This window comes from Octopus bimaculoides, chromosome 19, assembly GCF_046866305.1.
Source record: "Octopus bimaculoides isolate indiv1 chromosome 19, ASM4686630v1, whole genome shotgun sequence".
Taxonomy (NCBI): domain Eukaryota; kingdom Metazoa; phylum Mollusca; class Cephalopoda; order Octopoda; family Octopodidae; genus Octopus; species Octopus bimaculoides.
In genome coordinates, this window is record NC_142946.1 from 43,802,277 (window position 1) to 43,819,776 (window position 17,500).

At 33.1% G+C, this 17,500-nt stretch overlaps 1 protein-coding gene across 17 annotated transcripts in view; it reads left to right on the forward strand.

Annotated features, from left to right (window-relative positions):
* Positions 1-17,500, forward strand: part of LOC106874507 (muscleblind-like protein 1) — a 370,239-nt gene that overhangs the window by 272,274 nt on the left and 80,465 nt on the right. For all 17 annotated transcript variants that reach the window (XR_016237412.1, XR_016237416.1, XR_016237413.1 and 14 more), the window contains one exon: positions 1,142-1,333. Coding sequence is in view for 1 of the 17 variants with exons in the window: in XM_089337527.1 (XP_089193653.1) it covers positions 1,142-1,333 (192 nt within the window). In the remaining 16 variants the exon portion in view is untranslated. The remainder of the gene's footprint in view (positions 1-1,141; positions 1,334-17,500) is intronic.

The window sequence follows — 17,500 nt, forward strand, 5'->3', positions numbered from 1 at the left end:
AAACAAAGATTTACCCTAGGAAGGAATTAAATAATGTTTTAAAGGGGAACAAAAAAATATTTATAAATTAAAACAGAAAATAAAGATTCTTTTCATTAACTATATATATATATATATATATATATATATATATATATATTATATTTTATATTTTATATATATATATATTATATTTTATATATATATATATTATATTTTATATATATATATATTATATTTTATATATATATATATTATATTTTATATATATATATATATTATATTTTATATATATATATATATTATATTATATATATATATATATATTATATTTTTATATATATATATATTATATTTTATATATATATATATATTATATTTTATATATATATATATATTATATTTTATATATATATATATAAATTCATATATACACAGCTACATCACTGTGTATGTACATAAAGTGCATTATTACCATACAATAATAGTATTATAAAGTTAAGAGAAATGTAGTTAACAATTATTTAATTAATGTGATTAAATCTCTAAATAGCTTTGTTTATCTTAGACCTTCTGTACACAATCATTATACTTTGTGATGTCTCTCAAGACCTCAGCATGGATGGCACAAGGTATGCCTTGCTGATGAGGTTAGAATAAGACTTAAACACATCCCAAGCTGCATCACATATGTTACCACCAACTCAACTGTTCTCTCGCTCTTTCTTTCTCTCTCTCTCTCTCTCTCTCCCTCTCCAAGTTAGTAAATGTGATCTTTTTTTTCTTTTTTTTCGTTTGTTTATTACTCTGTTTTCATTCATTTTGAATATAAGAAACAAGGAAAGAAGCAAACGAGCAACATCTGAATAGAGACTTACTTTATATATATATATATATATATATATATATATATATTTTATTTATCTATGTGTGTGTGTGTGTGTGTGTGTGTGTTGATAGATTTTACTTCTAAAATATTTTTCTATTGCATTATTTATATTTTAAATTGTAAATTACTCAATTGCTTTTTTTTTTTTGTTTTTGCCATTTTTCATTCTTCCAATTCAAAGTTCCTATTCTATACATTGTATTTTCTTTTTCTTCTTTCCCTTTTCTTTCTCTCTCTCTCTCTCTCTCTCTCTCTCTCGCTTCCTACTCCCAGGCCCCTCCATACATAAGCACAGTCCCGACATCTGCTGTGTTCAACCCTTACTTGAATGCAGCAATACCAACCGTTCCAGTGGCCGGCACTGGAAGCGAAGCAACAGTTGTCTCCACTCAAGTTCCAGGTGTGTTGCCTACAGGAATTCCTGGAACAGCACAACAGAAAGTTACGAGGGCTGACAGATTAGAGGTGAGCATCCATTTTGAAAACCCCCAAAAAATAATTTTAACTTCTTTTTTTTTTTTGTCTGTGTTTTGTATTTTTTTTCTTTTTCTTTTGTCGTGTTTGTAGTTGTTGGAGGGGGGGGGGGGGCAAGCAGGATGGTTAAAAATTAAATTATGATAATTTTCGCTGTTTAACAAACGAAAAAAAAAATAGTTTACATGTGTGGGTGTGTACGTTTTTTTTTTTCTTTAATTTTTAATTTTTTTTTTTAATTCACTTAATTGTTATTATTCGCCTTAAATAATGTTATTTATCATTTGACAGCTTTCGCTACTGTGCCTGTATCTGTTGTGTGCGGGGGTTGTCACACTCGTCAAATATCTGCACCAAGTCTTATGGACTTTGTAGCAGCAGCAGCAGCCCCATTATAAAAAGATTAAAAAAATACCCACATATTAGCATCATTATCAGTTTTTTTTTTTTTTTTTTTTTTTTTTTTGAAATGGTTAATATTTTTTCTCTCACATTATTTACCTAAATTGTTTCTGCAAATTTTTGTTTTTGAATTTTTTGCAAAAAAAAAAAAAAGTGGAAAAAATATATAGAGATTCATATAAATAAAAAAAAAAGAAAATTTTATCAGCTTCAAAACAAAAACTGGGGGTAAAAATAGGGAACAGGGGTGCAAAAGAACAAACGTTAAGGAGTTATTGGTGTTTTGTAAAGAAAAAAAATATATATAAATGGTTTGAAGGAACAAGGAAAGGGTGTAAAAATTCAAATGTTTTTAGCCTAAATTTTTTCAGTAGTAAATGAAACGTTTTTCTTCTTTTTGTTCTTTTTTTTCATTCAAATTTCTTTTCCCAATTTTGAAAACACAGATTGCCATTGATGTTGTCTTTATTATTATTATTATTATTATTATTATTATTATCATTATTACTATTATTATTTTTATGATAATTATTATTTTTTATTTATTTATTTTTTAACCTTAGACTGAATTTTAATTAAAAATTTAAATAAAAAAAAATCAGTTTTAAAAAGTGTAGCTTCTGTAGATAATTTTAACTTTTCACAAGAACAAGAACAAGATGCAATTACTACGAGATGCAGTGTCAAAGGTTGATCGTTAGGCAGTGCATGAAAGTCCTGCATATGTTGGACAAAATATTTGCGAGTGTAAAATGCTAAAGCTTGTGATCTCTCTTCGAACGAAGAGGAACCGTGACACCCTCACACAGACATGAACACAAGATTATACAGTTACAATCATTGAATCCTACTCACATCATATAAAGTAGGTAAATAAATAAACAAACACATGCATGAACTCATCCATGAAAGAACGAAAACACTAATTTTTGACCAAAACAATAAATAGTTATATTGATAATTGTGAAGCAGTAAAATAATTTAGATTGTTCCCAGTACTCGTCGAAACTTTTAGTTTTATATTGTATTATGTTATATATTTTTTGCATATATCTTTGAACCACATATAACAACAAAAGAATTTGACCTCAATATTGTCGGAAATAGGGAATCAAATTTATTAAATGGCACATGCATAGCATTGAGAGCTCTGAGTTTCTGTGCATTAAGTTTTCATGAGCTGATGAAGTGCAATGGTCATTGAAGTCTTGACACAAAAACTTCTGAGTGGAGTTTTCCATTTCAGATTCAAGAGATATACATATTCGTATATATATATATATATATATATATATATATATATGTATATAGGAAAATGAAAAATTAGGCAGAAAGCTAAACTGGAAGCATATTTTAATAAAGATTTCTAACCGGCTTTCATTGTGAAGCAAATTTTCAAGAAGGAGGAGAATGAAAATGTTTTTTACAAAGAAGTACAAAATGAAGAAAATAATATATAAAAAAAATAATATATAAAAAAATAACTATACCAATACATTATATTGTCTCTGAGCTTTTGAAGTTCAATGGTAATCCCATGTAGATAATGGTTGGAAAAATAAGGATGCATGAGAATTGAGAGTTTTGTTAGGTTTAAAAAAAGGGTTAAAAGTTTGTGTTAAGCAGGAAGTGTGGTGTCAAAACAGGAAGTGTGTGTAAGGGGAGACAAATTTTTTAGTTGGAGTTATGAACTCTTTTTCAACAGGAAGTGTATGTCTGACCTTATTTCTCTAGGAACAAACAAACTTCCTGTTGAAAAAGAGTTCATAGCTCCAACTAAAAACATTTGTCTCCCCTTACACACACTTCCTGTTTTGACACCACACTTCCTGCTTAACACAGACTTTTAGCCCCTTTTCTCTTTTTTTTAAACCTAACACAACTCTCAATTCTCATGCATCCTTATTTTTCCAACCATTATCTACATGGATTACCATTGAACTTCAAAAGCTCAAAGACAATATAATGTATTGGTATATTTATTTTCTTATATATTATTTTTTTTACATATTATTTTCTTCATTTTGTACTTCTTTGTAAAAAACATTTTCATTCTCCTTCTTGAAAATTTGCTTCACAATGAAAGCCGGTTAGAAATCTTTATTAAAATATGCTTCCAGTTTAGCATTCTGCCTTATTTTTCATATCTCTATTATTTCTCTACGTGCGGTTAACACAACCCCACTATTTACTGACTTATATATATATCTATATATATATATATATATATTTGACACTGCAATTGTGCCACTCACACTACTTTGTGCTGTCAATAAAGCCAAGAAATTGAAGAAATGTTAATGGGTTTCAGAACACCTTAATTTCCCAAATTAAATATCAAAGACTTATGTAGAAATTTGTAAAAACCCTTAATAGAATATATTAAAGTCAAACCCAGCCATGTCTGCTCTATAACTTATGCGTTTACTTTGCTATAAACTGCTGGTTGGCAGGGTGAATAACCTGCATTCTTAAGCTCATACTTAAACCTGCCATTTATTTGTCTCTATGAAGGAGGTAGTTATTAAAATAGTTACAAGGTGTGTTGGTTTTCAGTATGACTTGTAATATAGTGCTACTTCCATGTCTATTGTTAGAGATGAATTTAATGCATAATTATGAGATGCCACAGACTGGAATTATGTTAGAATATTTGTCACTGTGAAATGGCAAAGACAGCAGAAAGTTAGATTACTTGGGGACATTTTATTTAGCGATACTTGGGTCCAAGCTCAGAAACCTCCTGGCATCGACTTCCACTTTTTTCAAATCTTCAAAGAAAGGTGAATAGAGAAATAGTGAAGTTATGGAAACAATATTTAAGATGTACCAAAGACATGTTGTTTCATTCCAATAAATTATTGCTGATTCAGTAACCAGCGCCTCCTGCCACCAGAGAAACAAAACTTTGTGTTGTACTTTTATACAAATTTCTTATTATCCTTCAGTCTGCCTAACATTGCCTTTCATTCTGTCCTACAGAAATACTTATACAGAAGTATTTTTGTGTAAGCCGTCAATTGTAATTTATACCAACGTTTTGCATTATGTTCCATATAATGGCTTGATAATAAAATAATAGTCAAGAGGCCCACTGCTTTTTAATATTCTCCGAAAGAGCTTGAGGAACCTGCACAAAGTAGATGTAGGGGTTTTTTAATCAAAGCTGGACTTCTTCCTGTCGAGAGTCCCAGATGAACCTACCTCATGACAAGAGGTGCAAATGAAGGTAGCTACATCAAACTCCATTCTTCACCAAGTGCCACATATTGGAGGAGGCTCTCAGTAATAACAGTGTAGCAAAACGGCGGTGCATCAGCATGGCCGCAGCTCTGAGCTGAGACTATGAAACAAAAAAAAAGAAGCCTCCAAATTTCTTCATTACTTTTGAAAATTACATGAACTGGGTATTATTTATTTCTTTATTTCGTTAGGAACAAAGGGGTCATGGAAGGGTTACCAAAAACTGATAGGTTTAATTTCGCTTTCTTTTGTAATACACAAACACATTTCCGGACATACACAGAAACACATACTCACAAATGAACTGACACATACTTACATGTAGGGACACGTACAGTCATACACACATGGATGGGTATTCACACACACACACACACACACACAACTCCACCTCCAGGATTTTTTATTACACTTTATATTATTTATAAGGTTTTTTGTTATTCGTTATTATAGTATTTTTATTTATGATTACAATATTAGTATTATCATTATTTGTTTATTGTGATTATTATTATTATTATTATTGTGATTATTATCATTATTATTATTATTATTATTATTATTATTATTATTATTATTATTATTACTACTATTATTAAGTAGTCTTATTATTATTATTATTATTATTATTATTATTAGCCTATTCTTCTTATTATTGTTACTGTAACCAGAAGTGCTATGACAAGCAGTGCCTTAAAAACTTAGTATGTGTGTTTTGTTGTTGCTGTTGTTGTTGGTGGTTATTGTTAAATTTTATTTTTTTTTTCTTTTGGATTTTTTCCCTTAAAAAAAAACTTTTTTTCACACGTCATTTTAATTGAAATCTTTTATGGTTATTATTATTATTATTATTATTATTATTATTATTAATAGCAACATTATTTTAATTATCACCATTATTTTTACTATTATTAATTTTTTTTTTTGTAATATTTTTTTTTTTAATATATGAATTATTTGCCAATTTTACCTTTATTTCTATCTTCTTTTCTCACATGATATTTCTTCAAAATCCATTAACCATTCTCCTATTTGCGTGTAGCACCTTTTTTTTAATTAGCATCTCTGCCTTTCCTCTCTGTCTGTCTCTCAGAAATATATATATATATATATATATATATATATTATATATCTGTGTATATATGTATTTCTCTCTATTTAATCCATCTATCTATCTTATATAAGCACTGTTTTATAGTTTCCTTATTTAACCCTGTGTAGTGTTAGTGTTGAATGCCAAAACAAATAAAAAGAGAAATGTCAGGGGAAGCAACCAAAAGGGAGCTGATTTCTCTCCACCAAGAGGGATACATCACTTCAATACCGCTTTGTTTGTTGTCTTCTATGTCTGTGTGTGTGCTTGAATGTGCATGTGTGTGCGTGTATACTTATATATAAATGTGTGTGTGAGTGTATATATATAATATTTACTGTATTCAAATTTTTTAGGGTTCTTTGTGTATGTGGATGTGTATAGACACTTACACATGTATTATCCATATATACATATATGCTTGCATGTATGTATATTCATGTATTTATGCTGAATAAGAAAATCCATAATACGCATGTATGCCTTTCCAGCCACAAATATATAAGCATCATAATATATATATTTTTTTTTTAATGCATGGATGTTTGTATGTGGGTAGTGATCTCATATAACCTTGAAATTTTATCATATATATATATATATATATACATGTTTGTATATGTATACATATATATATATGTGCATGTGTGTGTGTGTTTGTATATGTGTATATATGTATATATATATATATATGTGTGTGTGTATATATGTGATATGTATGTACACATATGTATGTGTGTATATATATATATACATATACACACACACATATAGAGAGAGAGAGAGGGAGGGAGAGAGAGAGAGCCTTAGTGTGATGTGTGTGCCTGAATGTTACTGTATAGGTGACTAAACATATCATATATGTATATATACATGTGTGTACACATACTCAGAGACATACATCTGTAAATACTAATTTGAAATCGAAAATGAACAAAAGACCCTTTCATTTCAGATGGTTATTTACAGATGCGACAATGTTTGATATTGTTTACACTAACGTCTATTCCATTAATTCATAAGATACATACCATAAATTCTTTGTCACTAAGCCATATTGTGTGTGTATGTATCACTACACGCACATATATCACAGTTTTTTTTTTATCCAAGTATCATGATGGAGAGATTGTATAATGCTTGTGTACAAACTGATGCTACATGGTAGTGAAGCCTGGACTTTGAATGTAGAGGATGTGTGATAATATAAAAAAAAAAAGAATTGCAAAGTCAGAATGTTTTTGTCGGTGTGCGTGAACAATAGATCGCAAATGAGCTGAGAGATAATCTATGTGTAAGAACAATCGGATTTCCTGTTCACAAAACAGGACTGAGCTTGTGTGGACATAAGGTAAGACATGGGGTGGCAGGCTGGGCAGTGAGGAAGCGAGAAAATATTCATGGGAGAGGAAGACATGGAAAGCTGTGAGGAAACTGATTTTTTGGGTGGCTGAAGCTTGTGAAGATGACAAAGGGTCTGCCTCACTCTTCATCTCATGCAAGCATGGAAACATATTCATTAAACGATGAATGTGTGTACATTTATATAGATGTGTCTGTGCACTCATACACATGCACACACAGTATTTGCCCAGTAGTTACACTACTGAATAGGTGATCATAAGACCATGGGTTCAATTGCTATAGTAGGCAGTGTGTTGTGCTTTTGAGTAAAGTACTTTATTTCATATTTGCTCCAGTGACAACCAACCAGTTGTTGGTGCAGCCCTCTCATAATCCAGTTTTTTACCTTCTGGATGTTCCTCCAGAATCAAGAGGGGGGTCGGGTCAAGAGAATGTATTTGTCTACCCCCAGGTACTTAAGCATATAAAACAATTAGAGAAAGCTTGGTACATGCTACTATGGTATCCTTGATTCTGAGTGACCGCTGTGGTTATAGTATATCTACATTAGTCAAGTATAGTTTTGTTGTTGGTTTTTTGTTTCTCATTATTTATTTTTTTTTTTTTTTCAAAGTTTGTATGTTATTGAGAAGACTGAATCCTGATGTTTTGACCTTAGCTTGTCTCTTTCTAAGAAAACCTATCTAATAAAAATTCAAAATTCATTGAGAAATGTTTGGATATAACCCATAGTGGTCTCTAATAAACATCCTCATTTTTCCATGTAGTGTGTGAAGAATGTCATTGAAGTACCATAGCTCATTTAAGAATGGAATCTACCTTCAAGACTTATTTAACTAAGAATTTAGCACTACAATATAGCTATCACTCTGCCATAAACATTTCATGTGAGATCAAGGTAAAACAGCTCATTCAGGATTAGAAACTGCATTGCAAAATTGTCTAGCCAGCAATTTACCACCCCTCTATGCTAGTCACTGTTCCATTAAACACAGAGAACACACATGGATGTGTGAAAAAATCAATAGTTAAAAGTTTGTAAGATGTCTCTTACAGACACTGGACTTCCTGTTTGGTCTGGTTTAGTTGGACTGGGGTGGTGTTCTATTTTGTCTTGTCTGGTTTGCTCTGAAGACTTCCTGTTTCTGTTTTATGTAATGATGTTGAGACTGAAGTCCAAAGTGTGCTGGAAGGGAATGTGAGGTTTGTGGTGGGCAGAGGGTAGTTTTCTGATGGTAGTTTTCTGAGAATGAGCTGCTTGCACATTGGCTTGTTTGTGTGGTGGTGGTAGTGGTGTTGATGGTGGTAACGGTGGGCAGAAGGATGTGTGTATGTGATGTTAGTAGCTGTGAGGGTGGTGGTATTGGTGGGTGTTGTCTAATGAGGTTGGCAGAAGTGTGTGTGTGTGTGTGTGTATATATGAGAGTGTAGGAGATTGTGCCCAGAAGGAATTGGAGCTCTTTGGGAAGTGTGCATGCGTATGCTTGTGTCTATGTAAATATATATATGTGTGTGTGTGTGTGTGTGTGTGTGTGTGTGTGTGTGTGTGTGTGTCGTGTGTGTCTCAGTATAGGGAGTGGTTCAATGATGGTGGTGATGTTGAAGGCACCAGCGGAGGAAGGGTCCTTTATAAAGGTGGAGCAAAGAAGTAAATTTGAGTTGCGTGATTGGCTTATCTTATTGTGGTGTATAGGTGTTAGTGGTGGTGGTGGTGGGATGGAGGTGTTGATGGTGAAGACTGCGGTAGTTACAGTGGTCGTATTACTGTTGTGTTTGGCAGTGGTGAAGGCTGTAGTTGTGCTGGTAGTGTTGGTGTTGTAGTGGTGACAGTCCCGATTGTAGATTATAAGCAGTGGCAGTTGTGTTGATAGTGTAAGTAGTAGTAGTAGTAGTAGTGTGGATTTGTTAGGCAGTGGTGTTTGTACCAATGGTATAAACAGTGATGATGATCATAGTGCCAACAGTGTAGTCCTATAATAGCGCTGGTAGCTTTAATTGGTGGTGGTGGTGGTGGTGGTGGTAGTGCTATTTTAAGTGAATGGAGTTGCTAGTGGTGATGTTGATAATGATGGTGAAGATTATAGTTGCTGTCAGTGTAAGTGGTGGTGCTGTTTACAGTAGCAGTATTTATGGTGGGGGTAATTATGTTAGTGTTGTAGTGATGACAGTAGTAGTCGTGATGGCGGTGGTGGTAACCTGGATGGAGAAGGTGGAGGCTTAAAGGAGACATACTGCAAAAATATATTGTCTTGAACTTGGTTTGGGCAATCTAGCTGTCTCAAGTAGGGTGATGGCGTCTAGAACGGTGATGTATAGCTGGATGGCAGCAGTGGTGCTGAAGAAATTGGGAAGGTGTGAAAGACTTAAGCAGAAGGGTACAGCACTCTCAAGGAGAAGGGAGTTGCAGCCATTCTTTTCTTCATCTCTACATGGGGCAGTGGGTGGTGGGCAGAACCGGCTGGGCGTTATATAGACAGAGTGGAAATGGGAATTGTATTAAGAAGGCCTAGAAAAGTTAGGTGGTGGGGCCAGATGGGGTGGGTAGCTGGTAGGCTATCCTGGTGGTGTAGCTTGCACTATAGAGTGTGAGGACAGCAGCAGGAATTAACAAACAAAAAAGAAGGTGGCTGAGTGCATCGTGGGTTGATCTCTACTATTGCTGCTTCTGTTGTTGTTGTTGTTATTAACCTTGGGTGAGGGGTGGGGATGATAAACTAAAGTACCATTCAAGCACTTCGATCAATGTAATCACCCCTGAGATTTCAGGTCTTTTGCCTTTATTAGAAACAAATAATAGGTATGTGTGTATATAAATGGATGTGTGTGTGTGTGTGTTGGAGAAGGAAAGAAAGCTGAAATAGTTGGGCAGTGTCACAAAATATGACTTTTCAAAAACCATTCTTCAAAGAACTGTCAAAAGGAAACTAAGGAGAAGTGGACAAAAGAAAATTTGGACAGATCTCAAGAAATGGACAGGCAAATTATTAGTGGACACCCAACCTCTTGTGCCACAACCATGACAGATCAAGAAAACTGGGCTACAGTATGTCACAACTACATGCATCCAAGTGAGGTAAATAAGCTTAACTTTGTCCTATGAACAAGCTGCTCAATGGCCGGACATGTTTTGGGGCAATGAGCTGTTATCAACCAATACTATTTTTGTATGATGGTATTTCTTGTTTACAATTAGTGTGTACAAGTTTAAGATGTGGGAAATGCACACAACATGCATATGCATAATCACACACACACACACACACACACACACATATATGATGGGCTTCAACATAGTTTCCATCTATCAAATTTCACTCACAAGGCTTTGTTGAACTTCTTGATGTGACAGTTGATTGCTGCCACTGGTCAGCATGCTAGGAACAAACCTTAAACCATGTAGTTCCAATGTGAACTTAACCACACACCCTCTCTATATATATATATGTGTGTGTGTGTGTATATATATATATATATATATATATGTAGGTATATCTATATATGGTTACTCCGACCGCTAACTCTACTTACCTAAATATATATACATGTATATGTGTGTATGTGTGAATATATGTGTGTGTATAAGAAAATGAAATGACAAAAGAAAAAACAATCATCTTATGAATTTCAACAGCTTACAGCTGTTTCTACTATAAGATGCAGTAGGCTCATAGTTGAGTACCTGAGTAACACCTTGTAGCTTCATCAGAACCCCGCAAAGTATGAAGTGCAATATATTTGGGTAAAGCATTTACATTTACGCATATTCACAGAAATGCATTAGCAATGAGGAAACAAGCATGGATGTGGGGGGGGAATGAAACTCAGGAACTCCCCCCCCATAAATAGAATAAGATTAATGGTGAAGTGTGTATAAGGATAGGTTTACTCAAATATAGAGAAGCAGTAATTAGATATCATTATCATCGTTTAACGTCCATTTTCCATGCTGGCATGGGTTGGACTGTTTGACTGCGGACTGGCGAGCCAGGAGGCTGCACCAGGCTTCACAGTAAAAATATGGATGCATATACCTACACATGTGAAAATATACCCACAGACACACACACGTCAGCTCATGCATATTTTGACTGATAGATCTTGTTAGTGATTGCTTATTCTTTTGTCATCTTTTTGTACTCGACTAACGCTTCGTTTTGAATCATGCGTATATTGAGTCTCACACTGCCTAAGCGAAATATGAGCGTCCAATAATACTATCCATATCACGTCCTCACCTTGTTGTTTTTTTGTTTTTTTGTTATTGTGTTTTTGAACTATATATATATATATATATATATATATATATATATATATATATATATACATATATATGGGAGGATGGACGAAAAAAAACAACAGACGAGGACAGGTGGTGTAAACAACAAAAGGATGTATTAGTTTGACGCTCGGGAATACGGAAAGTCTTTAACGTTTCGAGCTACGCTCTTCAACAGAAAGAATATGGAGAAAATAAGGAGAAAAACACGGAGAAAAAAAATTGAATGGTGTTTGGTCAACGATCTATCATATATATATATGTACACATATATATATATACATACACACATCTGTGTATATGTTTGTTTGTATGTGTATAAACACACACACACACACACAGAAAGACATACAAAGGGTGTCTGCATATTTAGGTGTTCATGTGTGCATTTGCCTACTTATGTAACTGTGTATAGTTGCGTGCATACGTATGTGTGTGTGTGAATTGCTGTAATAAATGGTGTCCACCTCGATGCATCTCTTGGGTGTAAACACGACAATGAATGAGTATGGACAAGTAGAATGAAGAAATGGTTTTTATTTCTTTCTGTTCATCTTAGTTGTTTCTTTTGTTGGGTTGTTGTTGCTGTTACAACCCTTGTCGTCACTACTCGGTTCTTCCTATCATTTCCTCTCTCTTCTCAGCTTCTTTCTTCCTCTCTTTGTGCAGTGATATATATATACTGTGCATCCTGGCTTCTCGCTTTACAGTCCGAGCATATGTGATATATATATATATATATATATATATATATATATATATATATATATATAATTCATTTAAATACAGAGATGCCTATAACAGGACATCTAACCCGCTAGAAAGAGCAGTTAGATGTGCTATTATAGGCATCTCTGTATTTAAATGAATAATATATAGTCTATTGACTAATTTTTATTCTCGCTGGACCACTGGTGGTAAATAAGATTTCTAAAAAATTTTTTGCTGCCCTATGATTTATTAATAATGATAAAATATATATATATATATATATATATATATATATACACACACACATAAACACACATAGTACACAGAGACATGTGCAAATATATGCCTAGATAAGTCATGCTGTAACATGGCCATAATCCTTGAGTTGGAATTAAGAGAGGGAGTGTGTGTGTTTATTGATACATAAACTCTACATGTCATCTTTATCATCATTACTTTGTCCACATCTCCATGTTTGCCTGGGCTAAGCTGGACTTCCTTCAACACATCATCTCCCTCTGTGTGTTATAGTTCTTTCTTATCTCATTCATTGCTTCACCCTACTGAGATCCAGCTTTCCCTTCTTACGATGCTCTTCTTCAGTTTGCCCTTTGTCTGGCTTCCTTCTGCTTGGATCACTTGGCTGAGTCTTCTTGTTTTTTTTTTTTGTCTTTTAACATACATACATACATACATACATACATACAAACCTTCAATAAGACTATACTCTAGATTTAAATCTATAACTTACGATCATTGGAGCACTTTAATACATCACCCACAACCTCAACACTGATCTTGAGAAATTGGGCTTCACAAAACAGTAAAGAACATGGCTTGTCTAATTAATAAACTACAGCTATAACGAGCCATTAACTTTGCTCTGAGAATGTGTGAAACATTGGAGAAGTTTAGCACCTAACAAGTGCATATATACACTTATATACGTATAGATCCATATATACACAGATATCCAATTCGTGCCTGCATGGTACATACATATACGCTTGCATGCTTATATGTGTACACACAGACATACACACCACTACCTGGCTGATGTCTAAAATTCCAATGAAAGATCCTTGTTCTTGAGCTAGTAACTGGCTCTCCATTAATGAGAAATTCAAAAGATACAACCAGAAAATCTTACATCCATTTGTATGTATGTGTGTGTATATATATATATATATATATATATATATATATATATATAAATCTTCACACACAGCTATCCATCTTGTTCAGATATAATAGCCTTTTTTTTTTTTTTTTATATATATTTTCACACTTTTTTCTCATTTTTAATATCTTCTTATTCAGTCTAGACTCCGCCTTCAAAGTTTTAATAATCATTACAGTATGCCAGATTTTTCTTTCTTTCATTTTTTATTTTTTTTTATTTTTAAACTCTTTTTGTTTCTAGAAAGTTCCCTGTTCATATCTCATTTCATCTGATAATTTCTCCGGCTCCATTCTTAGAGGTTCTTTTTCGGTTTATTTTTATAGTTGCTGTTGTTTTACTTGGTGTATGTGTAAGGTATAAAGGCATAAATGTCTATGTATGTATGTATGTATGTATGTATATGATTGTATATATATATATATATATATACACACATACATGTGTAAAAGTTTTTGTTTATATTCATTATACTGGAATACTATTGTCAAGAGTGCATCTGTGTGTAATGAATGATTTTATGCGTATGTATCTATGCATTTGTGCAATGTAGGCTTTGTCTGCATTGTGCATATATGTTTGTCTGTGCGTGTGTTGTATATATGTTCTTCTGTGTATGTGTCTCCATACAGATTGTTGAACACTGAGTGAATATGTTTGTAATGTATATCTTATTGTGTGTGTGCGTGTTTGGATCAATGTGTTTGTGTTCACACATGCATTTGTGCGTTTGCGTGTGCATGCAGGTGTTGACGAGTGTGAACGTGCATGAATGCATCTGTATTAGTTCTGCGCTTCATTTCTTCTGATACTCTCTTCAATTCACCTATGGTTAAAGATCTCATCTATTCCACTCTGGAGTAAAATGATGAAGCCAAGAACAGTTCATTCTACAACCAATGGATAGAATGACTTTTTTTTTTGTGTGTGTGTGTGGTCACTTTTTGTCTTCTATATTTCATTCTTGTCTTCCCCCTTTCTCTTCTGTTTGCTGCCGTTTGTGAACAATATTGTATAAAGAGAGTGTAAACTGCTCCTGAACATGGTTGCTGTTTTTACAGGTCACTCTTCTACACAATGCCTGTTTCTCTCTCTCTCTCTCGCTCTTTATTTATATATATATATATATATATATATATATATATATATATATACGTCAGTAAATAGTGGGATTGTGTTAACTGCATGTGGAGAAATAATAGGAAAATGAAAAATAAGGCAGAATGCTAAACTGGAAGCATATTTTAATAAAGATTTCTAACCGGCTTTCATTGCGAAGCCAATTTTCAAGGAGAATGAAAATGCTCTTTACAAAGAAGTACAAAATGAAGAAAATAATATATAAAAAAAATAATATATAAAAAAATAACTATACCAATACATTATATTGTCTTTGAGCTTTTGAAGTTCAATGGTAATTCATGTAGATAATGGTTGGAAAAATAAGGATGCATGAAAATTGAGAGTTGTGTTAGGTTTTAAAAAAAGAGAAAAGGGGCTAAAAATTTGTGTTAAGCAGGAAATGTGGTGTCAAAAACAGGAAGTTTTGTCAACTTCCTGTTGAGAAAGAGTTCATAACTCCAACTAAAAAGATTTGTCTCCCCTTACACACACTTCCTGTTTTGACACCACACTTCCTGCTTAACACAAACTTTTAACCCTTTTTTAAAAACTAACACAACTCTGAATTCTCATGCATCCTTATTTTTCCAACCATTATATACATGAACTACCATTGAACTTCAAAAGCTCAAAGACAATATAATGTATTGGTATGGTTATTTTTTTATATATTATTTTTTTTATATATTATTTTCTTCATTTTGTACTTCTTTGGAAAAACATTTTCATTCTCCTTCTTGAAAATTTGCTTGGCAATGAAAGCCAGTTAGAAATCTTTATTAAAATATGCTTTGCTATTCTACACAGTACCTGTTTTTCTCCCTCCCTCTAGCTATGTATGTGTGTGTGTATATATAGATATATATATATATATATATATATATATATATATATATATATATATATATATATATATATATATATACACGCACACACACTCACCTGCACAGTTTTTATTTCCACCATTCCTCCTCTTATGAAGGCCATCTATGCCTTACTACAGGATGTTCTTTTCTACATTTCCTATTTAGCTTTTCTTCAAATATTAAAAGAAAAGTTGCTATTTAACATCTTTGGTTGTCTACATAAAATATTGTACCTTCCACCATGTTTCTTCCCAAGTGTCCTTTGAATCGGTTGTTTACTGGTCAAATGACATTTCTTGTGAGAACATTCTACCATCTTTGCTGAGTGTATCATTTCTTCCCATTGTTCGTCTTAAAAATTTTCTACATTTTGTGTTTAATAAAAAAAAAACTCCACATCAAACTATCAGCCTTCACCATTTTTTTGCCAAAAACCTCTTATCGGCTTGGTTTCTAAAATAAGTACATTTACCCTACCTTGTCATAATCTTTTTGTTTTCTGTTCAAACTGACCAGATCCAGCCTCTCACACCTACCCTATAATATTAATCTAAACGTAAAATCACATCATTGAATTCTCAAAGCTATGATTACGCTTTTACTCTTTCATTTGTTTCAGTCAATTGACTGTGGCCATGCTGGTGCACCGCCTTTAGTCGAGCAAATCGACCCCAAGACTTATTCTTTGGAAACCTAGTACTTATTCTATCGGTCTCTTTTGCCGAACCACTAAGTTACGTGGACGTAAACACACCACCACCGGTTGTCAAGCGAAGTTGGGGGGACAAACACACACACACACACATATATATATATATACATATATACGATGGGCTTCTTTCAGTTTCCGTCTACCAAATCCACTCACAAGGCTTTGGTCGGCCCGAGGCTATAGTAGAAGACACTTGCCCAAGGTGCCACGCAGTGAGACTGAACATGGAACCATGTGGTTGGTAAGCAAGCTACTTACCACAACCACTCCTGTGCCTATTAGTTCATGATTAATTCATAATTAATGCATGATTAATTCAAAACAGTGTGATTTGACAGTTATCTGAACACCAAAGGGTTAAAAATTCTCTCCTTTCCATCAACTTGGTATTAGGCTATGGATTTGGTTCCTTCCAAAACTTTCTATTTCCATAGTCACACCCCTAAACAATATCCTTTTTATTGGATGTCTTTGTAAAAAGTGAGCTTTTCCTTTGTTACTCTTCATAAATATTTTCCTTCCTAGAGATTTGTTTCTAGCTAAATACTCTTCTTTCTGTCATCTTCCTGCAAGAATGTACTCTAAGAGTCTGGTATTTGTTTTCTTCCCAACGAATGTTTGCCATTATACGAGTTGTCCCCATAAAATGTTCTTTATGTCAACTGAGTCTTTGAGATGAACTTTCATCGCAAGATATGAAAACCATTCTCTGTTGTAATTTATAATCTGCTCAAAAAAAGAAAAAGACATCTTGTATTATAATCAAAACACCAACTCACATCACCAACGAAATATTATCCATATCTCTGTGTGGGTCTTTGGAAGCTTGAGCATTATGCATTAACCATAGGTGTATGCGTGAGTCTCTTTCTGAGTGTGCGTTTGTGACCGTGTGCATGTATCAGTCTGCCAGAACTAAATAGTAATGATTAAAGCTTTATGATTAAGCAACTACTGATTAATTACTAGAAGATAAGACTGCAGTTATTTTTATCAATACCTTCTCCTCATCATCATCATATTCATCGCTCTCTTTCGGACTTATCTCAATTATCTTCTTTCATCTGTCTTAATGGTATTCCACTTTAAATTCTTGATTTAATTCTTTTAAACTGCTCATTTCATGTCTGTAAGGATTATATATAAATATCAAAGCCAGTTAGTCTTAAGCACAGTTTTTTAAAGTCT